Source organism: Molothrus aeneus, chromosome 6 (genome assembly GCF_037042795.1).
Source record: "Molothrus aeneus isolate 106 chromosome 6, BPBGC_Maene_1.0, whole genome shotgun sequence".
Classification (NCBI taxonomy): Eukaryota; Metazoa; Chordata; class Aves; order Passeriformes; family Icteridae; genus Molothrus; species Molothrus aeneus.
In genome coordinates, this window is record NC_089651.1 from 24,063,870 (window position 1) to 24,090,756 (window position 26,887).

General features: G+C 46.7%; 1 protein-coding gene across 7 annotated transcripts; it reads left to right on the forward strand.

Moving 5' to 3' along the window:
• Positions 1-249: 249 nt before the first annotated feature.
• ARHGAP1 (Rho GTPase activating protein 1) lies at positions 250-26,268 on the forward strand. 7 transcript variants are annotated; one of them, XM_066551250.1, is made up of 16 exons: positions 250-312; positions 1,085-1,220; positions 2,721-2,891; positions 5,338-5,524; positions 6,311-6,403; positions 11,615-11,644; positions 16,860-16,947; positions 17,189-17,320; positions 17,819-17,905; positions 18,509-18,607; positions 19,295-19,402; positions 20,615-20,691; positions 21,084-21,161; positions 21,709-21,837; positions 21,988-22,091; positions 22,512-26,268. In XM_066551250.1, the coding sequence occupies exons 4-16, from the start codon at positions 5,383-5,385 to the stop codon at positions 22,689-22,691; spliced, it is 1,347 nt and encodes a 448-aa protein (XP_066407347.1). In that variant the 5' UTR covers positions 250-312; positions 1,085-1,220; positions 2,721-2,891; positions 5,338-5,382; the 3' UTR covers positions 22,692-26,268. The 7 variants fall into 7 exon arrangements, with proteins under 7 accessions (XP_066407347.1, XP_066407354.1, XP_066407350.1 ...); XM_066551257.1 differs by lacking the exon at positions 11,615-11,644; XM_066551253.1 differs by lacking the exon at positions 2,721-2,891.
• Positions 26,269-26,887: the final 619 nt, after the last annotated feature.

A 26,887-nucleotide genomic window follows, 5' to 3' on the forward strand; every position in this document is an offset into this window, starting at 1 on the left:
CGGTCCGGACCGCCGTCCCGCAGGGGTTGCAGGGCGCACACCCAACGCTCGGGAAGGCCGGGCCGCTCATCCCACCCACTCTGGGCCTCGGCACGCACCTACGAGGGGCTCTGCCTGCGGGGGTGGCCCGGGCCCCCGCGCCTCCGCAGCCGCCCCCTCGGCCTCGGGCGCTCCGTGCCGGCGGAACACTGCGAGGGAGCGGCGGACGCGCCCGGACGGCGGCCGGCAGCGGGCGGGGCGGGGCGGGATTCCCCGGCGGCGAGGCCGCGCTTCCGGTGGGCCGCGGTGACAGGCGGGCGGTGGCGGTGGCAGGTACCGGCACCGGCGGGGCGGCGTGGGGTGCCCGGGGAGCGCGGCCGGGCCCTGCCTGCAGCAGCGGGGTCCGGCGGCCTGTCCTGGTGCTGCTGGGGCGGGGGAGCGGCCCGGCGGCTGGGCTGGGGCTGAGGCTGAGGCTGAGGCTGGGACTCAGGCTGAACGGGCCGGGGCTGGGCCCGGAGCCCCGAGCGCTCCGCCCGGGTGTTGCCGGGCTCGCCCTGTGTGAGGGAGCGGCTCGGTTCGTCCGCGGTGCGCGCCTGGCGGGAAGAGCGCGGCTGGTGAAGCGCCGCGGGTACCTGGGCGGGGAGAGCCGGGCCGGCAGCCCGCGGTGTCCTGGTCACCGCTGACCGGGGCAGGCGGTGCAGGTACCGCCGGAGCGGCGCCACCGTGGCTGCTGCTGGCTGCTCCCGACCTCGGCGGCTGCGGCGGGGCTGGCGCTGGGGCCGGCTGCCATTAATCCCGGTGCCCAGCAGCGGCGGGGGGCTGATACTTGTCCTGTCTTCAGGCAATTGGTGTGTACTAAGCAACCTTTGTTTTAACAGTGTAAGTATTAAGTCCGTGAGTCTCGTAAGTCGTCTTGAGGTTCCCTCAGGGGTCTCCCAGGAGATGAGTCGAAGGGAACGGGAGAGAACAGATGTATAGTGGAGGGGGTGATGAGGAGGAGGAGGGCTGCAGCCCGAGCAGGGCTGTGTGTGCCTCACTGCCTCCCTCACATGAGTCCGGGGTTGGTCCTGCACGGCACTGAGAGCAGCTTCTGTACTTTGTGCAGCAGCTCCGGAGAGGACACTTGGAGAGTTCAGCACTTTTGCCCTCAGACCCTGCAGAGAACCAGTAAGGGGAAGTTGACTCCTCGCTAGCGTGGATTTCCAGCGGGCACGGAGGTGGCCTTCAGTAAACGGATTGAGGTGACTGGGGAGGGAAGGCTGCTCAATTAAAAAGTTGTTGGAATAATGAAGGACCAAAGGGCTTCCCTGAGCAATAGTGTGTCTGAGTTTACTGGTCATGGTGAGCCAGGACAAGGTCTTGCTCTTGACCTCTACGTTCTTTCAGGGTAGTGCCAGGGTAGTGATCCTCTCGGTGGTATTATCAGTCTTGATGTGAGGGGTGGGCTCTGTGGGTGAGTCTCGGTTCTGGACCTCATTCATGCACGTGAGTACCCTGGAGGTCTGCTGCTGAGTAACTGCTCCCTTTTCTTTCGACGTGCTTGTTTTTAACACTGTAGCAAAGTGCAGGGCCTTGATTGATGTGTATAGAAAAAGAGACATTGTGCAAATAGGCTGAAACTGGGAGGAGGTGTGGATGGCGGCAAAGTCATAAAAATAATCCCGGAACCAGGTCTGTGTTGCATCTGACCATTGCTTGTTCATCTTGCATGGAAGAAGAGGTCACTTGGCTTCTGTAATTCTTTATTGTATGTAGAGCTCCAGGGTGTGGTAATATATGCATGGACATATTTTGAAGTGTAATTCACTTCTGAACTAATAGTACATCTGGAAGAAAAACAGGAAAAGGAAACTACCAAGCAGGTGTAGCTTAGAAATAAGTGATAGAAAAATAGTGAAATGAAATTGCAGAAAAAAATAGTTTTCATGAACAGCAGCCACCACGATTTCGTGGGTATAATGTGAATGGTCTTCCTTGGGTAAATTCTGGATCTTATATAAGGAATCTTCAGTTCAGAATTTCTGTGAATATTGTATTTCAATGGTTTGAGTTCTCTCCTTTAGAGGAGTATGCTGTTCTCCATCACATGTCTCTCTTATCTAGGAAAGTTAATTTTTATTACACAGCAAGTGTTCAGGTGTAGTGCAGTTGCAGAAAACATACTTAAATACTTGGAAAAAAAGGTACACTTGGGTCTTTAGAACTTGGCAGTAAGTAAATGCTTCTGCTGCCGTGTGTGATTCTTTAGGTTTTAAATCTTTGGCTACAACTTTTGCTTTTCAAAATCTAGGTGTGTAATTTTTCTTATCTTATTGTTTGCTATATGGAGTGTACCACTTGCATCTTGTCATGATGTTTATGTAAAACAGATGCAGTTTTTAAACAGAATTAAATCTGTTGAAATGCTCTTTTATTGTTAAAAACCATGAAATGTTTTAACAAACACTTTACTCATTTTAACAGCTATATCACCATGATACATATGGACTTTCTGTTTAAAGACAGATACTTAGGGATCATTTTTGAGTACACAGGGAAGCATCTCATGCAGCTGCACTATTGGAAAGTGAAATGTATATCCTTATATGAAGATCTTCAATTTGTGTTTTACATGATAACTCCAGTTCTCTCCTTCTCAGAGCCTACTAGTTCCCAAGCATTTAGAAGATTTCATGTCCTAAATTGCTGTATGGTTATCTGATGTGAGATCCTGTGCTTTTGCCTTTTGCATGTTGGGAAAGGGCTGGAGAAAAATCTGCAAAATCTTCTGGGGCTCTCTGGGTACTACAGTATGGTTCACAAGAAGGACCTGAAATCTAAGAGGTCTTCTGCTCTGGATCCTGCTTCCATTAACACCATGGAGCAGTAACCTACGGCCAAGGAATGGAGCTGGCTGTGAAAACTTCATGAAGGTATCTGGAGAGCCTTGTCTGTTTTTCCAAGGGGTGAGGCCAGAGCACTATCCACTGGGCTCTTTTTGCAGTGTGGATCCTACTAACAAACAACTTCCTTCTTCCACATGGTGCCACACTAAGATTAATTTTATGCCTCAGGGGAAATCCCCCAGTGCTGTCTAATAACCTGGTCTTCTGTCTCTGGACAAGTGCTGCAAGTTGACTGTGAAGCCGAGTGGTGAGTGTAGGGACAAGTGTAGGGACACTTGGTGACTTGCTGGCCCTATGGCAGTACCATCACTGCTCTCTGGGGGGATTTGGGTTTGGTCCCCAGGTGTTTCAGGACTCGTCTTTGGGGAAGTGGTTGCTACCGGGCATCCCCAAGAATCTCCCATGAAAGGGATCTCAGTGGATGGCAGTAGTGAAATGTGGGTCCTCTGTCCCCACTAGGGCTGGGAAGTCCCTGAGAGCTGTGAATGCTGAGAGGCTGTCCTGGGGAGCTATGGATGCTTCCTCAGCATGGAGCACTGGCTTTTGGGGCTGCTGAGCTCCTGTGGGAAATGCTTTAAGCTCGCTGAGTCATAGGAGTCAGTGCCTGCTGTTACCATAGAAATCGGATCAGCTGCTAGGGGTGGGGAGTCCTGATCCTTGGCTCCACTGCTGCATGGTTCCAGCATGAGCTCAAAGTGCTAGGGAACCTAATTTCTTGCTCCTTGTCCTGTTGATATCAGAGGAGGTCAGGCAGCTCTGGCAGCCCTGACCAGAGGACAGGGAAAATAATTTTGCTTGGATCTTTGCATGGCTGCAGTGGTGGGACCCTGAGTGTCTGATGTGTTGTCTTCATGACCTGCTGTCTGTATATGTCATGGTCTTTCATATTATGGGAAACATTGCATTTGATTAGCAATAGCTTTCAGTCCTTTGGGAGCCCTGGAGAGGTGAAAACTGGTTGTAAACTGGTGAGTAGCAGATAAGGGAGGATAGGAAGTAAATAATAAGCTTGGAATGGTCCAAAGGGAGAAGAAAACCACTGAATATCCAATTTCCTGCGCTCTCAAAATGCATCCTCAAGCTTGGTGGCAAGTATAGACTTGAGCAGGGATGTGACACCTTCCAGAGCTCAGTCTCTCACAGGTTTTTGTCCTCTGTGCTCAGTCTGAGTAACTGTTTCATTGTTTTCTCTGCATAAATATACACATTCAAGCTCCAGGGATGGAAGATGCAAAACATCGTCCCCCTCTCCATTCTGCTAAAGGAAATAGCTTTACTGCAAATATACTTTTCACACTAAGGTGTTGTGCCTCCTCAGATGATCTTTGAACCCTTTGCTTTCCTTATAAAGAAAAATAAGCCACAAGCATTGCTGTGAAACAGTGCTGCAGAGACTCTTGCTGATGCAAGATGTCACTTGATTTTTCTACACTTCCTCTTGGCTTGCTGCCTGCTGACCACTGAATTACTGTCCACATGGTCAGTGTGAGCAGTCCAGATCTACATAGTTGTCCTTTTTAATATTTCCTTGCTTACTTCCAGGAGACTGAATTCAGAGGATAACAGCAGCTTCCCAAGGATTGTCCTTAAGAGTTGGTACTCTTAGGAGGTCCTGTATGCTGTGCTAGCTCAGTCCCAGCTTTAATGTATCTTGTGCTTCAGATGAGAGTGAGAAATATTTGCAAACAACAGCAAACGCACTGAGCTGTCTGTTTCTCGGACCCTCTTAATTCTTTAGTCTGCTTATTGCATGCTTGGTGAAAAATACTCATTCAGGCAGTATGGCTTTAAATGAAAGAAGCAATTCCTTGCTTCTGGCTATTATGTAGGAGAAAGGATTTACTGGGTGATGCTGAAAGGAGATGAGGATTCTATGTGTATTGTTCTCCGTTTTACTAGCTCCGCCTAAAAAATTCCTGTTTTAAGGAGCTGTTCACTTCTCTGTTCAGATCGCAGCACACTGAAGCATGCACTTCAGTGTTGTTGAGAGCTCTGGTTCTCCATTATGGGGAGAAGGAGGGGGGTGATTCTTGGGAAAGCTTCCAGTTCTGGGCCAACTGTGGAAACAGCCGGGCTTTGTGCCAGCTGTTTGGAGGGAGGGGGAGCTCAGAGCCATACAGGGAGTGTATCAGGCAGGGGCTGGTGCAGCCTGTCGCCTTCTGCAGAGTCCTGGTGCTGCTTCTGTTTCAGGAGAGAAAAACTGTTCTGCCCAGAGCTGTGGTCAAGCAGAGATTCCTTGAGAGGGTTGGTACAGCTCTTGATGGCCTTTGATAGCAATTGACATGAAAGAATCTGATATGTTGTGCCTCTGACAAGGAGGAGAAGGAATTCCTGCTTGTATTAAGGAGGAGGGGACACAATCTCTGGATAAGTAAGGATGAGGGAGTATTGGGGGGAAATCGGTGAGAAGAGGAAGTGTCTCTGTGGGGAGGTAGATTTGTGATCTCTGTGTCTCACCTAAGAATCTCTGTAGTCTGTGTTCTAGACACAGCGAAATAAACTGCGGTGTTTGGGGACCATGGCTACAGACCCACTCACGGATCTTCAGGATGACCTGAACTTGGATGATACCAACCAGTCCCTCAGCCAGCTCAAACTGGCCCCCTCCATAGATGATAAGAACTGGCCATCAGATGAAGTCCCTGCTTTTCCCAAATCAGGTAAGTATCCTGCTTGTTTGGGATCTGGGTTTTGGCCAAAAAGCAGTTGTTTGTCTTGCAGCATTGTGGTCATATCTACATATACAGAGAGCCCCAGCTCCATTTAAAAGCTTTATAGATGTATTAAACTTGCACCACACCCAAGTGAATCAGCCTCAGTATTGAACAGCACTAAAAAGTGCAGACCAGCTGCTGTAAATATGCTCTTCTCAGTCCTGTGCCTGGCTGCATTTTGGTGCTGACAGAATAGATGTGCTGTAAATCTTTGAGTATGCTCCATTATGGTCTCTTGCAGGAGAGTTTGGCCTTCTGGACTGGAATGGTCTCAAACTTCCATCTGGGAGGTGGGGCTGGAGATCTGAGTTGTTGCTCTGAAATCCTGTGCTGTGAACTATGAACAGAGAGGTCAGGAAAATTAGCTCAAGGATATATAGTATGACCATCCATCAAGGGACTATGTTAAGATCCTCCTTTCCCTAAAAAGCCATGACCGTGTCCTTGGGTTTTGTCTTTGTGAATATTTGTGACATATTTGAACATTTGTTTGAGAGAGTGTACATTCTGAGGGACACATATGGATCTCATAGGACTGAGAGGACTCTTCTGAAGTCATTGCTCAGAATTCTGTGTCCAGTCAGAATTTCAAAAGTGGGTTTTCAAGGTGTATAGTTGCATACATTAGTCCCATGTAGAAGTGCCATTTTTTCTTATACTTCTATCTTTCTGTACTTGCCAATGTGCTCCAGATCCCTTCTTCTGATTGCTTGTTTCTTGTACTTTGTTCAGATGACTCCAAAGGCTCCCCTGAGCCTGTCACTCACCTGCAGTGGGATCATCCCTACTATGATATCGCCAGGCACCACATTGTGGAAGTGGCAGGTAGGAACCTTCCTCTTTTCTCCTTTGATGTCTTTGCAGCTGGGCTGAGGAAGCACTTTTCTAATAGGGCTCTGGGGACATCTGCTGTTTGCCAAGACCAAGTGGCAATGACAGGTGGCACAGAAAGAACACCAAACTTCTTGAATGTTTGTGATATGTGTAATTTTCCATTGACTTCAGCTAAACTTGGGTTATTTCTTGGCTCTTGCTGACTTGATTATATTATTGTCAGGACTCAGTTGCTTTAGCTGATTTGTTTTAGATATGGCTCTTTACTACATCCTGAACACAAAGTGGTTTTTGCTTGATAACGCCAGAGAAATTATGTGGTTAAGCAATACAGCTATAAGGTCCTCAGCTGACTGAGGAATCCACAGTAGGTGGAATCACTCGTGCCTGAATGGCCAGAGCTTGCCATCCTGTCCAGAAATAATATGTACAGAAATCTGAAATAGGGGGAATAGGCCTGTGTTCCACTGCAAGGAAAGGCCTGTTCATTCAGGGTCACAAGCATTTGTATTTTTTTTTGTGTTTTCTTGTCCATATTATTTTATTTATGCTAACCCTTGGTGATATACTGCTGGGGACCTCTATGAGAAAGAGTTTTGGAGGTATTCTTTAGGTTGCTGTGGTGAGCCTGAGTGAAGGGTAAGGCCAGTTTGTCTTGTATTCCTTGTTTTTTTAAAAAAGAAGCACTCTACAACTTGTTGTGACTTGATTCATACTTCCTGCTTGACTATAGCCACCTCCTACCCCTCCTACTGGCACCTCCTACCCCTCCTACTGCCATCTCTCTGTAACTTGGTCCCTGCCCCACATGTGAATTGTCAAGGAAGCAGAGGCACAAGCTGGAGTCCTCCTAATTCAGGGTTGTTCTGCAGCAGAGTTTGACCACAACAAAAAGAGTCTCTGGCACTTACTTTGGTAAGAGTTGTCTTGATATCATTCTTTTCTGGGCAGTTTTCTCAAATGAGCTCTCTTTTTCCTGATCTCTCATGTTCCATCTTTTGTGGAACAAAATTATAATGGCAGTCTCAAAACCTTGTGGTTTATTGTTTTCCTGCTCAGTTTGACAGGCCAGGTGTTTGACATTTGGGCTGTTATGCCTTATAGATTTGCCAGAAGTGTTTTCATTTGCAAATGTTTTCCTAAGCTTCTTTTCCATGGGGCTGGAGTTTCAGGACTGCCGGTTGTAGAGGTCTGCACCCTGCTCTCTGCTGCTGAAACTGGAAAGGGACAGATGTGTGGCCTCCACCATTTCAGTAGTAATAGCCAGAATATTTGGAATGTGAATGGCACAGGTAACTGGTATTTGAGGACTCTGGGAAAGGGTGAGTTAAATGATAACAGTTGTTGCTTTAGGCTAAGCTTCAGACAAAGTGCTTAGCAGAGTTTAGATCAGAGACATTGATAAGACTGGAATGTCAGCCCAAACCAAGGATATACTTTGTCTGCTGCCTCCTGGGATAAACACCACTCTTTCTGAGGGGTTTCTGTTCCAAGGTAACATGACTTTTTCTTTGACAAGCTCTCTGAATGGAGTATCACTCCAGTGGAGGTGTGTGTCAGTGGCTGTTGGAACGGAGCCATTTGGCCATTTGACACAGTCTAGGGTAGCAAATGAAGAATTAGCCAGCTTCCTGAAAAGATTCCGGGGTGGGATGATGGCTGACTGAGAGCTGTGCCTGCATTCTGAACTCTTCCCCGTTGTGGTTTAAATTTGTATTCCTAGTGAGCTCTGTGTCCCTGCAGTGTCTCTGTATAGTGCAGAAACAGCTCAGAGAAGCTTCTGTTCTTGGCTCTTGCTGGTCAGTTTTCACCGGTAGCTGATGTGTCTGGAAGCATGTGATGGTCCCACACATGGCATGTGCTGTGATGCCTTTCTTGGCACTGGGAGAGCTTGGAGCACAGCTCCGGATAGAGGATTTGCTGCCATGTAGGTTTGAGACTTGCTGGTTTCTCATCTCCTGAAAGGAGAATTTAGGAAGTGGATCAAAGGGGTCTGACTTGTAATCTTGGTTCTGAGGAAGCTGATAATTTTTTTTTGGTCAGTAATTGAGAATTTTGACTGTTCGGAGTCGGACAGGGTAGTCTTCTCTGGATTGTTGTTTGAGGCAATCAATCTGGGAAAGTCTGGAAAAATCCCATTAGACGTAGCCTGGAGAATAAAAATCTCACTGGAGGATTAATATGAAGCTGTTCAGATGTGGCTCTGCTGACAAATTGTGTTTGTCAGCAGCTCCAGGTGCAATGAACACTGGCTATGCTGAGCCTGAAACAAAATTACCCTAGATCTCTTGTAAATATTAGCAAATGGCAGCAGATCAAGGATAGTTTTATCCACTCTATTGATTCATTAGCTTTCTGTCCCATGTCCTTCCCTGTTCTGCATTTCAGAGCAGAAAGTTTGTGGCTAACTCTGTTCCTGCCTGCCCTGAAATATGTTCTGTGATGATGATGCTATTTTGAGACAAAAGCAGAATGCTGGTTCCCATCCTCGGGCTGAACTTCACGATCTCAGTGTTATCCTGTGTGGTCAGAAAGTAATTGCTTCTTGCTGGATGTGTGCATTGAGTTAATAACTTAATAAAAGCCCAGTTTTGATGGCAAAAAGTTAGCACACTCATTTCCTAGCTGGCCTTAATTTAGTCCAAGGTGTGCTTCATTTGAAATGTCTGGTTATCTGACCTAAGAGGGGAAAGTACTGAAAAACTTTCTGCAGAATTTGTTCGGGAAATAAGTTTTTGGGGTTTGTTTCTCACTTAAAAATAGTGCAGTGGTTTCATGGAGACTGTCCTTTGTTCCCTATTGCTCCTGTCTCTTCTGGGGACTAGGATCTTGTGGGAAGAGGCTGTCCATGGGAAAGGAGCAGGCATGTCACTGCTGTCCCATGTGGTGGTGTGTTACACAAAGATGACAGCAAAAGGCATCTGGGCCACAGTCCTGAGGGAGTTCTCAGAACTGGAGTATTGTTAGGAATCACAATATTTTGGTTTAAGGAAACATTATTTTGGTTCTGGGATTCGATGCTTTTCTGAAGGAAGATGTTGGTGTTGTGCTGTTCCTTTCAGATCTGCCTTAAAGTGTGTGTTTATGGAGTGTTTTACACAGGCTCTGGAGAGGTCTCTGTGTGGTTTGGTTCTTCTTGACTCTGAGTGCCTCCTTTTGTGAGCGCTGTAGCAGTGAAATTCCTCTTTACACGTGGCCTGAAGCTGAAAGAGAGGAGGCTTGATTTCATTGCACAGTCCACTTCTGCAAAGTTTGGTTTTTTCCCTTGCTCATGTCACATAGCATTTGGAGGAAACACAAGCTCCTGGTTGAGAGCTGTTAAGGAACTATCCCAAGTTTCTGTTATGTTGAGAGTTTCTGTGTTCTCCTGCCAGTTCTTACATGGCAAAGGTGCTGCTTCCATCCTCTTGGGGGTTGAGGCAGATGTGACATAGTCTTGGCCTTGAATTTTAGCAGAAGCCTAATTGCAAAACTAAGGCAGGTAGTTAATAATAGGCTAAAGCAGGTTTCTGGAAATGGCAGTTCATACTGGAAACCTGTGGCTGTGTGGGAAGAGCAGAGCTCTTGTCAGCTCTGGCAAAGCGTTCCATCCTTGTTCTGCTGCCCAGTCTGAAATACTGGTCTCTTCTTTGTGGTCAATATGCAAAACTATGGCTATGAGGTTCATCAGCATTCCCATTTTACACAATAACTGCCTTGCTTTCTTTTGGGATAAGAAAACAGGGACCTAACATATATTGGCATATGAATTCCTCACTGCCATGGAGGGTAGAAGATAGTGTATCAGTGGTCAGGAAAGTGGCTGTCACTATATACTCCAGCTATGTAATCCCTGCCCAGTGATTTCAAAACTTTGTTGGAGCTCAAAGCATGTTTCTGCTAGTTTGTGTGGGAAATCTGCTGCCTCACACCATTGTCAATCTGTGGGGCTGCCCTCTCAGAAAAGCTGTGATGCCAATACGTCTAAGACCTGTAACTGAAGTGGGAAAACAAGGTGGAGAGCTATGAGTGTACCTTCTTTTGTGTTACTTGATTGAAGCTGCAATTCCAGCAGTAAATCTATTTTCATTGGTGAATCTGGTACCAAACCTACCCAGCAAACATGACTGCAGATGCCAAAGCTGTAACTGGTGCTGGTGATTTGCTGTAGGTGTTGGTGATTGACATGGGGAGGTAAAATCAATCTTGGAGCACCAGTAGCTGCTGTTTCTCTAAGCAGGCAAAGGTAGAAGTGGCAGACAAAACTTGTGTTGAAGATGTGTTGCAGGGTGTCTTTGGTGGCTAATGGACTCAGCAAAGGGTAACAAGGGTACTTTTCAGGCATGGTACATTGTTACTGGCTCCATCAGTACAGAGTGCCTGCATTTCTGCTGCTTTTGGATGTAGTTTCCAGCTTTTAACTTTTTTGTTTGTTCATTTTTTTAAGAATATTTTGTATGATAAAAAATTATGAATTGCCTCTATAGAATTGAGTCTATCCAAAGCAAGCCCAGCTTGTGCACCATATTTTGATATGCAATGTCAAGGGAAGGGAGAGTATCTAAGGAATTTTAACTTTATAAGGGAATGGAGAATTTCTTCCTAGAGCTCTGCTCTGCAAAGGCTCCTGTCTTGATAGGCCCATGTGGGTCTGCTGAGTATATAGCTGTGAGGGTGATGGAAAGGGGCTAGGTGTGATAATAAACGCCTTCATAAACTATAGGAACCTTTTTAAAATTCTAATTGGCAGTTCAGTTTTTTTACTCAGAATCTACTAATCATGAAAAAAAGTTATGGGTGTGGGGTATGTTATTCATATGGTATGATGCCATTCTCTGTACACTTCTGAAGTTGTTCAGAGGACTTCAGAATTAATTGCAATTAACCCTTTTAAAAGTGGCAAGTACAGCAGTTACCATTTTGGTGGCAGACGAAGTCTAACAGTAAGGGCAAGAAATTTGACTATACAGAGTTAGTTGCAAATTCAAAAAGGAGATTTGGGAATCAAGGCTGGCTGTTATTGCCTCTAATTGTTAGATAAGGCTGCTTTTGGCAGAGGAGCATGGGGGGAAGATGAAATGGAAGGAGGTTGAATCTTGCAAGACAGCAGCTAAATGCATCCCGGTGGCAATCTGGCTAGGCTCTCAGACTTTAACCTCATGATTACTTTCTGGGAAAGGATGCAAAGCTTGGCTCGCTATAACTTTTTTTCTGTTCCTCCAGACCAGGGTGCACTTGATGGGGCCCAACCAGGTAGGTAGATTTTTTGTGGCGCTAACATTTGGTTCTGTAGATCATGGTATTCCTTTAGCATGACCATGGCCTGTAGCTGGACTGTCTCAGGGGAGCCCAAACTTTGCTCAGCCTTAGGCTGCACTGGCAATTTTTCAGGAATCCAAAGGCTGCACAAAATTGTTGTCTGAGGGCTGCACCTCTGCCTCAGACACAGCAGAATCATCTGAGCCAAATTTGGTGTGTGGGCTTTACTTTGGGCACTTCGGGGCTCATGGGTCTCAATGTAAATCCTGTTCCTGTCCTATCATGGTGGTGACCTGCTTGGACCAGTTCAGTTTGAACTCTAGTTCATCCTGTTATCAAATGTGGTTTGGAAGTTCATTCTAGGATTGCTTCCTATTCTTTCACATGATCTGCTGCTGCACTCACGTGCTAAGCAGCTGGCACTTAAACTGGATTCTCCATCTGAAATCAACTGTTATCTATTTCTTCTCCATTTGGCTGCAGAGATGTGTTCTGGTAACTTGTTTGCCCAAAGCTGTGCTTGAGTTCCCTGGGCTTGCTGAGCATTTGTTAATACTCTCCGGACTTCAGTCCTAAGTCTCAGTAATTTGGCTGCTGGGGCTTTCATGCTTCTCAATGTACATGAAAACTTCTATTGGTGTGAAATTCTTACTGCTAAGACCTTCACACAATTCATGGAAATGCTGATTCTCATTTCCTCATTATGTGGAGTCTTCTTCCCCTTTTTCTATGCTCTCAGACATCCTCCCATACTGCATTCTTTAATCTGACCCTCTAGTATATTTTTGTATCAGTTAAAGCTAAATTCACTTCATAAGGCTTTCTGATTCTGGCAGTGTTTGGATATTGGGAATATCAAGGTGGATGAAATAATGTATTAAAATGCTTCTGCTTTGAACTCCCTACCTTCTTTTCCTTCAGGGCTAAATCCACTTGGGAATTCAATAGGCAACTAAAATCTACTATGCTTAAACATTTCCCAGCTGTGCCATAAGCTTAGCGGAGCTAATTGAAATGAAATTACATTTGACAGGTTTTTTACTCACAGTGGCTCTGATTAAACATGCTAAACTTTGTGAAACTTGTGTAGTAATATTCCAGTGTTCTGTAGTGGTGCTCTTTCCTTGGCCCTCAACTCTGTTAACTTTGCTGTTTTAGCAGTAACACTAGCTTTTGGAGGCGAGTTTTATCCATCTGCATTGTCCAAATATCAAAGTATTAGGATATTCCCATATGAATCTTTCAACAAGATAGGCACCTAACTGAGGCGATCTGGTGAAGGTAGGAATGGGCAGTCTCTAGACTGCAGCTAGGCTGCCTCAAATCTTGACATAAATGCTAAAGGATATATTTCAGGATATGAAATGGATATATTTCTATTTACCTAGAAATAGTAAATAACAGGATTTGCATGCCAAGGATGTATTTTCCATGTGCAGATTTGTGTATTTTTTGGCTGTGCAGATTCATTTAATGCCCTGTCTTGGGATATTATTGCCATCTTGATGTGAATTTCTGCTGTGATACATTTGTATTGCTGCAGGTTTTAATCTGAAACATTTGCCTCAGTATTTTAATTTCAGCCCTTTTAGAAGTTTGGCCTTGCACTCATGGCTTGGACACACAGCAGTGATTTTCCTTGCCCCTGTCTGAGAAGTGCCCTGGAAATGCTCTTTTTGAGCGAGAAGAAAAATGCAGTTCAGACTTTAAAAGTGCCATAAAAATATTCAGGAGCTTATGTCAATCAGTGCTACAACTGCGTATCTCTTTAGATGAGCAGCTGTCTTGTCTGGCTTTAGGCATTGGCTACTGTCTTGCTCTTTATTGTTAAAAGCAAAATAATCTGAATCACATCCTTCAGGGAGGTAGTTTAATTCCAGTGTACTTGAAAATATTTTTTAAGTTGGGGTGTTCTTTGAGTACTGATGGTATATAATTTGTTATTCGTTTGTTGTTAACTATTGAGCATTCCTCATCTGGGAGAGGTAGGAGGCAGCCTGAGAAGCCAAGTGATTACTTCATGATCTGTAGTTGTGTTCAGTGGAAACTTCAGCTATTTGCAATTGCAAACAAGGGGTGAAAACCTAGATACATAAGATTAATACTGCTAACAGGAAAGTGAATAGTACAAGGGATGGAGCATCTGGGAAAGATCAAACCTGATAAGAATCTATTCTGTAGGAGGCAGAGGGGCCACCTGAAGGTAGTTTCCTCCAACAAGAATGCATGGAATGGGCTTTAGGTTCTTGTTTATAAATTGGAGCAACTGATTGTTCAGCTTTGATGCTGAATTTTTGATTTTGTCATGTCTGGAGCAAGGAGACTGATCAGATATATGTCAGGTAGAAACAAGATTGGCAGTTCATCATTTTGAAAATTTCTGTGTTGACAGGCTGAGCTCAGTGTGATAAAACTGGAGCAAAACCCAGAACTCAGAAGAGGGCATGCTGGTTCCTTTGTAGGTCTCATGCATAAATTCATTCTGATTTGGAAGGCAAAACAGGCCACTCCTTTTTCAGTCATCCAGGGCACTGTAGATTATCTTTTGATGTACTTAGCCCTGGAAATTGTCCAGGAGATACATGCCATCTCCCCTTTGGAAGAGTCATGGATTGTCTGTTTATTCTTTACCAGCAATCCCAGACTATGTAAGGAACAAGACTGTAGACTTTGCATAGGCCTTGCTGTAGGCTTTTATATCACTTCAGAGAAAGCTATTTAAGGTATGCCGTTCTGGAATTGTGACTTGTCAGGTCTGATAGTCAGTGCCCAGAAGCCTGAGCTGAGCGTATGGCCACCCACAACATGGCACAAACATGGTACTGTACCGCACACCACAGAGGTCTGTCTGTGTGATTAAACTTGAAGTCTGCATCCGGCCCTCAGACCATCCACTCTGGTGTGAAATGCAGCCTCAGTTAACTGAAGATATCATCTGTTCTGAATTTAGCATAGAGCTACATGTGATCTGCAAAGGTCTGTTGTCTTTCTGACCATTCTCTTTCGTGAGTATAAAACTCAACAGATTCTCAAATGCTGCATCCTCTTGGTGCTTTATACAGGCCTTTGTCCTTCAGATAGAGACATATGAGTTGCTCAAGACCAATGGGAAGGATCACAATATACCATGTTCCTTGCCCAGGACTTTGTAACCTGCACGTAGTCTTTTAGACAACTCAATTACATTAGACCTGTCCCTAAAGCTCACAGTGAGCTACCAAGAAACTCTGGGGTAGGCACAGAGTGGGCTACCATGGGATATGCAGTGTGATGTTGGTCTTGTGGCCTGGCTGTGACTGTACCTGGTTGTTCCAGATAAGCCTTGCATCACTCTCCTAGTCCTGCCTTCCGGGTCGTGCGTCCTCCCCCCTGCCGCGTATCTGCGCATGTGTATGTCAGTGTGATGGCCTGTGCCGCCCCTTTTCTGGCCCGTACCTAGTGCTGCCACAGTGTCCTTAGCTTTGGTACAATTTCTGCCTTGTGTGCATCACTAAGTTCTGTGTTGTCTGGTGACTTGAAAATGGGACTTGCAAGGTGAAAATAAAAATGAACAAAGTAGCAAGAGAATCTGTTCTGGCAAGATGGGGGCAAAAGGGGGCCGGTGGCATCTTAATGTCATGGCTGGTGTGTATGAATTCTCTGGCTGTCATTTGCAGCACCAAGTGGTCCTCTGGTACTAACAGGCAGCATTCCCAGAAATATCAGGTTTGCTGTTCCGAGACCCGAGCTGCTGCGTGGCAAGTGTAGCCAAGTGATAGTTGAGCGCCAGAGCCTGTGCAAAGCTGAGAAAATGGCTTCATGAATATTGTAAATCCATGCTGGGAAAAGGATATATTTCAAGAGGAATGATGTATTGCAGGTCAGTCCTGCATAAGTAGTGATCCTTGCTGCTTTTCTGTGCTGTGGTCTGTGTGAGATGCTTTACCATATGGGAGTAAGGAGGGTATTGTTGAGTGTAGCCTCAACAGCCCCATTCACTGTTGCACTCTCTGCTTGACAAGAAAACACAGGTTTCAGAGAAGAGTGAGTAGCTAAAAAGGTGGGAAGACTTTTACCCTTAATACTAAAGGAACCATTTAATCTCCAATGCTGCAAAAAAGAAGTCATCTTTGTGGAAATGGATTGGGTGTTGTGTCTGGGAGAGAATCAGACTTTCCCTCAAACTCTGTATGTCTGCAGGATTTGTGACCTGGTTCTCACTTATGCAAATCTCTCTATTCCCCAGCATGTCTGCTAAGCTTGGCCATGTGTGTCTGCTTGGGCTTTGTTCATGGGGCTGAGATCTCTGCTGGCAGAAGTCCACTGTCGGTTGAAGACTTGCTTTGGGGAAAACTTGGCTTGTTGTCTCCAAAGCCTCAAGTGGTGCCTGGGAGTGTCCTCCATGACATGACGGTGCTTTATGGGTTATTTGGCTCCAGTGTGATGGGGACTGTTGTCTGCATGGCTTTTACAAAGAATGCTTTGTCGTGCTGCACTTTGCAGCTCCTTCTGTCTCAGGCTGGAAAAATCTCTCTGTGGATGGAAAATCTTGGAAGCGGTGAAGAGCTTATTCTACAGTCCTTCTGGAGAATCCAGCAGCCCTGCTTGGCCCATCTGTAGAGGAGACTTTCCTTTGGAAAGATGAGAAATTACCTGGAACTCATCCAGAAGAGTTGTTATCTGGAACTGCTCTTTTTCTAGGAATTTCTTGGTTTCCAGGGTATGAAATGGCCTGTGTTCTGTGTGCAGAACTAAACTCCAGGTGAAGCAAAAAACAGATGCACCAGACTATTAGAAGTTAGTCTGGGACTGTGTGCAGGATGGAAGGAGTTATTGTGCCAGTGAAGGGCAGTTTTCCCTGTGCCTCCCTGGACATGTGTGTATCAGGAGCAATGCCCAGGCACAGCTTTGCAGGATTAATGCTCTGAGCACTCTGCTCTGTACTTGCCTTCATTCCTATGTGCCTGGAGGCATTCTGGTTTCCAGTCCTTCATCTCCTTTCAGGGCTGGAGCAGGGAATCCGTTCTTGATTCTCATTGTTGACTTGTCAGGCCCTTGGTGGTCAGGTTTCTGCTTCCACACTAGGCCCGTGATAACTGCTGAAAATCAGATTTAGCTTTGCTGGCAGCTGTGCCTTGTTATGGTGGTTTCTCATTCTTTCTTTACCCCTTGTTGCCAATACCACAATGAAGTCCTTACCTTCCTGTAATCTCTGGCATTTTATCTGCAGGTGATGACAAATATGGAAGAAAAGTCATTTTGTTCAGTGCTTGCCGGATGCCCCCAAGTCATCAACTAGATCACGTGAAACTGCTGGGGTAAGTAGAATCTTAGTAGGCTGCTGTTAATTTCTTAAATCTGACCTAATTCTCAGCTACTGGATTCCTGGGAACAGGTCCATCTGTAGTAGCTTCTTTAGCTGGACATGTCATCCCAAGTGCTTACCTACATTGCTGGAGTTGCAAATCCTCTGTTATGGCACACAAAAAGAGTCCCAAAGGGAGGAATAGGCTCTCTGTAGCAGAGCACAAATTGAGTTCATCAATTCTTTCTTCTCAGGTACCTGAAATTCACACTGGACCAGTATGTGGAGAGTGACTACACGCTGGTGTACCTGCACCATGGCCTGACCAGTGAGAACAAGCCATCCCTGAGCTGGTTGCGGGATGCCTACAGGGAATTTGATCGCAAGTGAGTAAAGCTGCAGCAAGCAAGGATGTCCTGTGCTGTTCTCTAGCCTAACATAGAGGATCTTCCCCAGCCCTCCTGTGTAGCTTGGTGATCATAATTTACTGTCACTTATTCCTCTGCTTAAGGAGGTGGATTGTTGTTTAATACAGACTGAAACATAGGTTAAACAGCTCCTTCTGTAGTTACATGCTTTAGGCCAACAGGCAAGCAGCAAACCCAGGACCTGGTGCAAATGCGTCAGCCCCACGGTATAACTGTAGGTTCCTGAGGAGGCTACTCACTGATTTTAGATGAAAATTGGAATACAGGGTAGCATGCCCTTAGGCTGCTGAGTGGCCTGACACAGCTACAGAGCATGGGAGAGCAAAGGCCATGGGTGCTGGGGTGTGGTGAGGCTCAGTGCAAAAGGCATGAAGCAACCAGGGTGCCTTAATCTTGTGGAAAGGTTGGTTCCTCTGCTTAAGGTGCAGCTTGTCATTACTGGGCTTCTCTTGACAGATACAAGAAGAACATCAAAGCCTTGTATATCGTGCACCCAACCATGTTCATCAAGACCCTGCTGATACTCTTCAAGCCTCTGATCAGGTACGAAGGAAACACTGTTGGAGGCTCACCTGCATGTTCACATTGCAGGGGAACAATGGGGCCTTCTCAGAGGGGCACAAGCTGAGCCCAGGCTGCCAAGCCTATCCTGGAGTCTCTCACCTTTTTCTGTCTCCTCCCACTTCTGAGCTCAGAAATACTCACACACCAGAAATACCTCTTTAGGAACCTACAGAGTTTGCAGCTTTGTGCTACTCATTTTCTCTCCAGCCAGGTAGAAGTAAAAAGTTGCAGACTCTGTAACTCAAATATTTAATTTATTGTGATACTGAAATAATAACTCCATGAAATAATTGGGAGTAAAATCTTCTCAAGCCTACTGCTGAACAAAGGAAGGAGAAATCCACCATTTGAGGGAGCCTGCTGCTGCTAGGGCTTCTAATGTATCTTGGAAAGTCTTTGCATCTCCTGGTAAAATAGATGGAGTGGGAGAGCAATGTGGGTGACATCTCTGCTGCTCAGCCATACCTACACTTTGCCCCACTGATGTTTCTTGCAGCCCTCTGCACTCATTTTCTGTAAGAAGTCAGTTCTGTTACTGGATTTCCCAATTCCTCACATATCTACCTTTCTCTTGTTTTTCAGCTTTAAATTTGGACGGAAGATTTTTTATGTGAATTACCTTAGTGAGCTGGAGGAGTATGTGAAGCTGGAACAGTTGGGGATCCCAAGCCAAGTGCTAAAGTGAGAATACTGTCTGTCTCCCCCCCTGTTTAGGGTTCTGTGAGAGGGGACCTTTTGGGCAAGGGAAGGAAGAGATTGTTCCACTCAGATTTTGCAGGGTGTGCTGACAAGTTGCCTTCAAGACTGGTTTCTCTCTATAGTCCTTCCTGTGTGTCCTTGGCCCCAGTCCCCAGTTCTGTCTTTGAGTTAAAAATCCTCCCGCAATGAGGCACCAATCCTGCATCTCCCACTCACCCTCTGGGGACTTCCTGCAAGATACTGACCTTGACACTGACCTGGAGCTCGTGGTGTGCATCTGCTGTCGTCTGGTCACCTGCTTAGCTCATTCTGCTCTGCTCAGCTTGTCTTTGGGGCTTCCCAAAGTTCCCATAATCTCAGTCCTACCAGATTGCTTCCCTGTCCCACACCCACATATGCATCTGTCTCATCACAATGCTGTCCTGGCCTCCTGCCCATGCTGTTACTCAGCTACTCCACCTCTTGATTACAGATAGATACTCCTTTTCTCCTTGCTTTTTTTTTGGCAACGAGATGTTCGTTCTTGTGCTCCAAAACTGCCTGTGGTGGTTTTGCATAGGTGCAATTGACCGTACCAGTCTGGTGTTGCTACCAGTGGGTGTGCAGTGCTGGGTTCATGCACTTTCTGGGAGGTGGAGTGCCTTTTTACTAGTCTGTGTTTTGCTGCAGGTATGATGAATACCTGAGATCCCTGCAGAAACCTTTGCAAGTGCCCCAGAAGCCAACACCCCCACGTCCACCACTGCCAAACCAGCAGTTTGGAGTCTCCCTACAGCAGTGAGTATCTCTGGACTGTGTTGCTTTTGCCCTGACTTGCTTGATATGAGGTTACTGTATTTATTACTGAACAACAGCAGAAAATGGCTGCGAAATTTCTTGCAGTTCAGACTTTCTACAAAACTTTAATCATTTTCCTGAGGAACTCTGTGCTCATGTCCAGATCCTGACTAACTCAGTTCAGTTCCACTTTCTTGATCCCTGGGTTAGATTATTTTTGCAACTTAGGGTCACTAAGGGAGGAGCAAAATAAGGGCCATGGGGACAGCTTTACGGCACTGGAAACTTTCTTTTAAGCAAAAGATGTCTGTAGGAGGCTGACAGGGTTCTTTTTAGGACTATGCTGCTTTGAGCAGCACTGCAGATTTGTTTCCTAGTTGTTTTTGAAATCATAAATTCTATTTTAAAAGCACCTCTATTCAGCCTTGTAGTGAATCCCACTCCCCATTCCTGCACAGTGACGAAGGCAAACACAGACACTGGCAAGGGCTGGTGATACTGAGTAACTGTTGAAGGTATTTTTAACTCTGAGTGTGGTTTTGCCTCCCTGGGGAATGAGGAGGAGCCAGTACTGTGTAGCTAGACACATCCTCTGAGGCTGTCTGGGAACACATTCCCCGGCTTCAGTGCAACATTTCCAGATGGTGTTTGCCGTGGTGCGTGCTGCCTGAGCTTGTTAGCAGCCTGGGAGGGGTCAACAGCTCCCAGCTATCGAGTGGTCTGGACAATCAAATGTGAGGGTGGCAGGGAGCACCTTGGTGTCATGAGGTTTTCCCTGACGGCCATTTTGTTGATAAATCTTCCGTCACAGGAATGGGGTGGCCAAATTGATTTTTTCTTGTGTGTCAGCTTATTTCTGCCCTTGCTCCTATGGGGAAGAAAAAAGGAAGTGTAACCCTTTTCACCTGATTCTTAACTAGCATACTTCCCTTCTGGGAAGCCCTTTGCCCTGGCATATACAGGTTGAGATTTTTACAGAGGATGGAAAAACGTTCCTGTGGTCTAGTAATGAGCTCATAGTTGCTCCAGTGAATGATGTAACATGATGGGTGAAGAGGATAGAAGGCTGGAATAATAGCTGAACCAGGGATGGGGATAGCAAGATCATATGTGGTACAGCTTGTGTGGATAAATTCAAGAGTTGGAGGCTGCATGTAAGGCAGGACCAGTCCTGTGTACCAGTTGTGTGTAACCTGTTGTTTCTTGGTGCAGTCTCAGGGAGAAGAGCCCTGATCAGTCTCCTGTTCCTCTGGTGGTCAGAGACACCATTGCTCACCTGCGGGAGCATGGTAAGTGTTTGGAGAAGCTGCAGTCCCAGATCAGTGACCTCTGTTCTGTCCAAGCTCCCATCAAGACTGTGTTAAGATAAAGAAGAACAGCAGTCTAGAATAGGGTGTAAAGCCTGAACTAGGTGAGTTAGCCTTCAAGTGAGATTGTGGAGGGTTTAGGAGACCTCCTTCTTTCAGGAATCCATGTTCCTACTTGTGTAAAAGTAGCCAAATGCCCCTTGTATCCTTTGTCAGATAGTGGAAGCAGAAAAAATTGTTGTACTCTAAAAAAGGGACTTGTTGATATCTGTCTGAATTCCCCACAGCATGGATTTATAATTGCAGAGGGCCAGCATTTTTAGAGACTCTCACATGGCTGATTGTTTTCTTCTGCATCTGCTGTCACTTCACAGCTCTTAATACAGAGGGGATTTTCCGGAGATCAGCAAATACACAGGTTGTCAGAGAGGTCCAGCAAAAATACAATATGGGTAAGTGCCCAAACACATCAGAGCCCCTCTCATTCCCTAATTACTACTGTGCAACTGCAACTGTGTAGGAACTAGTCCATCATGGATCCTCTCCTTCTTTGATAGGTCTGTAGGTGAGGCCTCATCTTGAGGTATGACCTGAATTGCAAGGGAGAAGTATCTGGTACTTCTGCTGTGTGGAAAGCATATTCCTTCCCACTCGTATTCCCTTAACTATTCTTTTTTTTTCTGAAAGTTTCCCTCTTTCTTGGAGTGAGATACACCATCTTATTCTGGTTATAATGAAGGGACTTAAGATGACCAGGATGAAACTTAGTCATGTTTGATTTGATGACTTCTAAAGATGTAGTGCTGGATTCAGCACTGGTTTGTATATGATTTTGGGACATATTTTTCCACTTTGCTAGAAGATGTGGTGCTTTGGGATTCTGTGTTTTTTAAAATACTTCTTCCTTAGTTTCGGGCTCTGACCATCGTGTCCTGTCCTTTGTCTGGAGGAGGTGCTGCTTTGCCCAGTGAGCACTGAATCTCTGCTCTACTTTCTCAGGTGTGCCTGTAGATTTCCAGGAGTATGAAGATGTCCACCTCCCTGCTGTGATTCTCAAGACCTTCTTGAGGGAGCTACCTGAGCCCCTTCTTACTTTTGGCCTCTACAGCCATGTTGTCAGCTTCCAGAGTGAGTTGTAACAAGTGCTACTCCCTGAATGTTTCACTGGCTAAGGGCAAAGATGTCTTAGTGGAGACATGCATGGGATAACTTGTGACTGCCAGCAGGGCCTTCATCAGGACAGATGCTGAGGATTGTCCTGTCTCTCTTGATTTTTAGGTGTGGAGGAGGTGAAACGTGTGGATGCTGTTCGCAAAACGCTCCAGGATTTGCCAGAAGAAAACTACCAAGTGCTCCGTTTACTGACAGCCTTTCTGGTGCAGGTGAGCACTAGCCTAAGCATTTGCTTGTCATAAGGCTGAGAGGCACAGGCAGCCTAAAGGTGCAGCCATACAGCCTGCGTGGTCTATACCAGGGAGGCTGGAAGCTCCCCAGGCTGGAGGTAGAACTACTGCCACTTCTACTAGTAGCTGAGTAGAAGAGGGGTCTCAGATTTGCTTTGCAGTACTTCCTGCTGCCAGGAAAGCCACTACAAGGCCAGTCAAGCAAGAGGGAAGATCATGAGTGGTGATTTGGACTTGTAGAGATATTATCTGCCAGTGCTCTTGATCCTGTTGTTATGATATGGCCTGGTCAGCTTTTCTCCCCTTATTTTCTCTGTCTCTGTCTCTGGCTTTGGGGAGGGTAGGCAGTTGCTGTGCTATTCTGTAGGATTCACAGTCATCTCTTTCCTTCCCACATAGGTCTCTGCTCACAGCGACAGAAACAAGATGACAAACACCAACCTGGCAGTTGTGTTTGGCCCAAATCTGCTCTGGGCCAAAGATGTGGCCATCACTCTAAAAGCCATCAATCCCATCAATACCTTTACCAAATTCCTGTTGGACCACCAGAAGGAGCTGTTTGAGGCTGCAGAGGCCTGAACCCAGGCCAGACCACACCTGCACACTGTGCCCACCTTCCCCTTCTTTGTCTTGGAGCTGTGACCAAGCTGTCTCCAGTACAAAGGGACCATTGATCTTCTGGGTGATGAGCAGAGTGAGGGCTGTGGAGATGATGGTGGAAGTGTGCAAGTAAGTGAGCAGGAGACCTGCAGCTCTGGATGGGCAGGGGAGCTGGTCTCCCAGCTGCTGAGACTGGAGTCCTAATCCACCTGTGCAGCTTCTCCGGGGCTCATCACCAGTCTTCTGCCCTATCAGATGACCTGCCTTCCTTTCCTCCTTCCCTTATGTGCAGTTTTTCTGCCCTCCTGGTCCCTTCCTCAGCACAGATCTTTTTGTTCAAGCTCCCAATAGCACCAGCTCACCCCTCCTTGCCTCAGCTGGGCTGTTTGGGCTAGGGCAGGGTTGCTGGGTTTTGTGATGGAGACATTCTTACTGTGAGTGCCATTTCTCAGCACTGAGCATGCATCCTGCCTTTCCCCAGGGGCACCTAAAGCAGGGAAGGGAGCAGCAGCCCTTGTGCTTCAGGTAGCAGCATGTCCTGCACTTGCAACCACCACTCTAAACCCCCTGCTTTTGGCAGGCAGGTGAAGGACAGTCTCATGGCAATGGGCTGTGTTACCTGTCAGACTCCAAAACAATGAAAGTGAGTTTAGCCCAAGCCCAGCCCCTCTGGTGTCACCCACTCCAGGTACTATTCAGTGTTTGCTGGACTGTAGTGGGTGACTTGCCTCCTGTGGTTATCCAGCTCAGGTGTGTTTGTCCCTCCAGCAGCACTTCCAGCCTGGCTGGGAAGGGTCATGCCAGGCTTGGCTGTGCATGCAGGCCAGCTGTGACCCTTTGACCACTGGCGAGTCTGAATGGCAGGAGCAAGTGCCCTGATGGCACTGAGCTGCTGAACACCATGAAGATCCCCATCTGTCCTGGCAGCAGCACTAGGCTTCCTCTTCTGGCACATGTATCTGTGCTGACTGGCACAGACTGCCTTGACTAGTTTTTACTTTTTGAGCATAACTTTCCCCAGCACAGTGTAACAGAGACCATGGCCTTGAGGGAAGGTCTGGGGACTGGGGCCAACCCTCACCATGGAGTGCAACAGGCCTGGATTACAAATTTCTGACCAGGTGCTGAGCACTCGTGCCAAAGCTGTGAGGGAGCAGCTATTCCATGCCGAGGGCTTTTGCCGTGTCACCTCCTGGGTTCATACCTTCTACCCTGCCATCTGGTCAGATGCATCCTGTATGCCCTGGGCACAGCTGGAGAGATCATGTTCTCTGCAAGGCAGGCTCAGAGTGGGGTGGTTCTGGCACCTCCCTGGAGCAGCTGTGATACTGTCACAGCATCTCTGTTGGGTTTGGGTTGCATCATTCCCATTACCTGAGCTAAAAGAGATCCTTCTCCTCAGCCTGGGCCTGTCAGGGTTAAAAGAGGGAGCTTCTAGCCTTACTTCACTGGTGTGATTTATCTTTGTATCGTGTGCCTGGGCCAGACCTCCCTGCTGCATCTGGCCTCAGGGACAAATCTTTTGGACCAAGCAGAACTGTTTTTTTAAAGCTACTGGATGCTAAAGAGAATTTGCTTTTTCATAATATTTTAGCCTGCCTTTAAACACTGACCAGGGGTCGGTGCCCCTGGTATAGTCAAAGTAAATGGCATCTGCTGCAGGAATTAAGGAGATTGCTCTTTTTGCTAAACTCTGGAATGGGGATGGGTGCAAACATAGGCAGCTCTGCAAGGCAGCGCAGGTTCAGCCAGCTGCCTTGGAGGAGGCACACTAACGTGGGTGGGAACAGTGAACAAGTAAGTGAACATTACTAAGACCAGAGCAAGAGAGGTTCTAAGACAGGACTGGATCTGATCCTTTCTAGATACCGGGAGACTTTGCCCTGTGGAGGTTACCAGGCTGCTGACTTCTTCAAGTCTCTCTCTTCCAAGAGTAGGAGCATTCCCTGTTTGGCCAGGACATGAATTGCTTCATCCTGAACAATTCACAGCAGTAACTAAGTAAATGTTTTGGAGGGAGAGATAATCTGCTCCAAATTCATTTGTGATCTCTTCTCGAGTGAGTTAGCAGGGCGGATGTGCTGTGGAGGAGTAATCTGGGGTGGACTAGTGTGGAGAGAGGTGTACTTCCCCCAGTGTTTAAGGGGCAAGGTCATGGAGGCTGAGGGAGCCTAGTGCAGCTCCTTTTTCCCTGCAGGCATCCTGCCCTATGGAGCCTTTGGTAGAGGGAGAAGGAGACTTGGTGCTCTGACTGTGTCTGCAGCTGACACTGGCTTCACCTTCATCTCTGTAGAGGAGAGGCAAGCCCACTTAACTTCTGGGACAAACGCCCAAGCTCGGCAGCCTGGAGTCCAAGTGCCTGTGTGCATGAGGCCTGGCACTGTGCACTCTCTGGGGAAGTGGCATGTTCTGACCTTGCAGAGCAGCAAGGACTGTTCCCTGCCCAGTAGCCAGAGGAGCAGTGCTGGAGTAGCTCCTGTCCAGGGGGAAAGTGGGGAATACTGCAAGTGTCTGAGTTATGGCTGGATTTTGGTGGTTTATTTTAGGGTGTTTTTTGGGATTTAGGTTGGTTGGGTTTTTTTTTAGTGAATTCTTGAAATGACGTTTCCTTTTTTAGCAAAATAGAGACTGGTTCATCCCCTGCTGGCAGGGATAAAAGCCTGTTCCAGTTCAGTGCTTGCAGAGAGTGTTCAGGGAACTACTACTGCTCATGGTGGGAAAGTGCTTGCAAATCCTGGAAGGGACCCACTGTAAATATCCCCTTTCCTCTGCTGCTCCTTGTGCTGGAGCTGCTGAGGGCTCTGGAGCAGGCATAGTAACCAGGGTTGCTTTTGCAGTCTTTTCTCCTGAATGCCTTGTATTGAAATATTCCTCCAGTGATCTGAGCAAAGAACTGGCCCGGGCCTGCCTGCAGCCTGTCAGGTGGGTGGTGACCAGAGCCTGCTCCTGCCAAGGCCATGAGGTTAAATTCCCTCCTCACATGGGCAGGGTGCTGGCTGGGCAGGGCTTCTCTGCCTTGTATAGGTCAGGGTGGTATACAGTTAAGGTGCTGGTCTGTGTTGGTTTTCTCCTGCTATAGAGCTGCCCAAGGGTCTCTTTCCTGGCTTACCTTTCAGGTTAGCTATTAGCCATTTCTTCCTGTGGGGGTACTTGTTCTGCATCAACCTCCTGCTTTTTAGCATCTAGAACATTCCCCTCTGCTAAGCCTCCTGCTGTCTTAATGGCCTCTGATCACTCCCTGGCCCAAGCTGTGAACTGACACCAGAGCTTCTGGGCGGTGCAGGGGGTCTGGGGCCATCCAGATGCCTTGTGTGCTAACATGAGAGAGCTGAGGGCCAGTTTGGTTCCAGTTTCCTTTTTTATGCACAGGGGCTCCTGTGCAAAAATTTCTGCTATGCTTTTGTTGCTGGTGTTCCCTGCCTTCTTTGTTAATGTTCATCAGGTGCACGCCTGGGTTTTCACAGTTCACACTGTTTATTTTCTTTTAATCTGCACCAATCTTGTATTTCACAGTTTGCACTTTTTGTATTTCAATAAAAATCAAAATGTAATCTCAGATCCAGACATGTTCGTCAAGTGGCAGCAGCAGTGACACATCTACAAGAAACAAGTAAGGCTGTCTATGCTGCCAACCACAACCATGCTGCAAGGAAGGAAAGAGAGTATGAAATGCCCCCTATGTGAGTAACTCTGAAGAAATATTAGGTTGCAGGAGCCTTGGGCTGGAAACAGATTTAAAACAAAAATGAAGTAGTATAGATTTGGCTCTTCTGAAGAAGGATGTTCTTCCACATTACCATCTTCCTGTCACGATGAGCAGTCTGCCTAGGATTTCCAAGGGTGCCAAGCAGGAGCCACTTTAGGAATTGCTGGCTAAGTTTATCCTGGGGCAAGTGATACACTCAGCAGAAGCCTGCACCTTCTCATTTCGATGGATGTGGATTGCTAACTTGATGAGCAATAGTCTGGTTAGGACCACCACACTCCTCTTGATCCATATTCAGTTCACCACTTTTTCCTAACGACTGCAGTTTGCCTGTTACATCAGTAAGTTTTTTGGCTAGGATGCAAGAATTAGGAGTAGAATGGAGAGGGCTGGGGCTAAAGCCATCAGCATCAGGCAGTAGCCTGACTGCTGGGTTGTCAGCAATGGTATGTCAGGGTGATGTGTTGAG

What these genes read in the sequence shown, in the direction of transcription:
- ARHGAP1 (XM_066551250.1), top strand. Translation starts at nt 5,383, where the DNA reads ATGGCTACAGACCCACTCACGGATCTTCAGGATGACCTGAACTTGGAT. An exon ending in CCATGTTGTCAGCTTCCAGA is followed by an intron (nt 21,838 to 21,987) that starts GTGAGTTGTAAC and finishes CTTGATTTTTAG; the next exon opens with GTGTGGAGGAGGTGAAACGT. An exon ending in TGACAGCCTTTCTGGTGCAG is followed by an intron (nt 22,092 to 22,511) that starts GTGAGCACTAGC and finishes CTTCCCACATAG; the next exon opens with GTCTCTGCTCACAGCGACAG.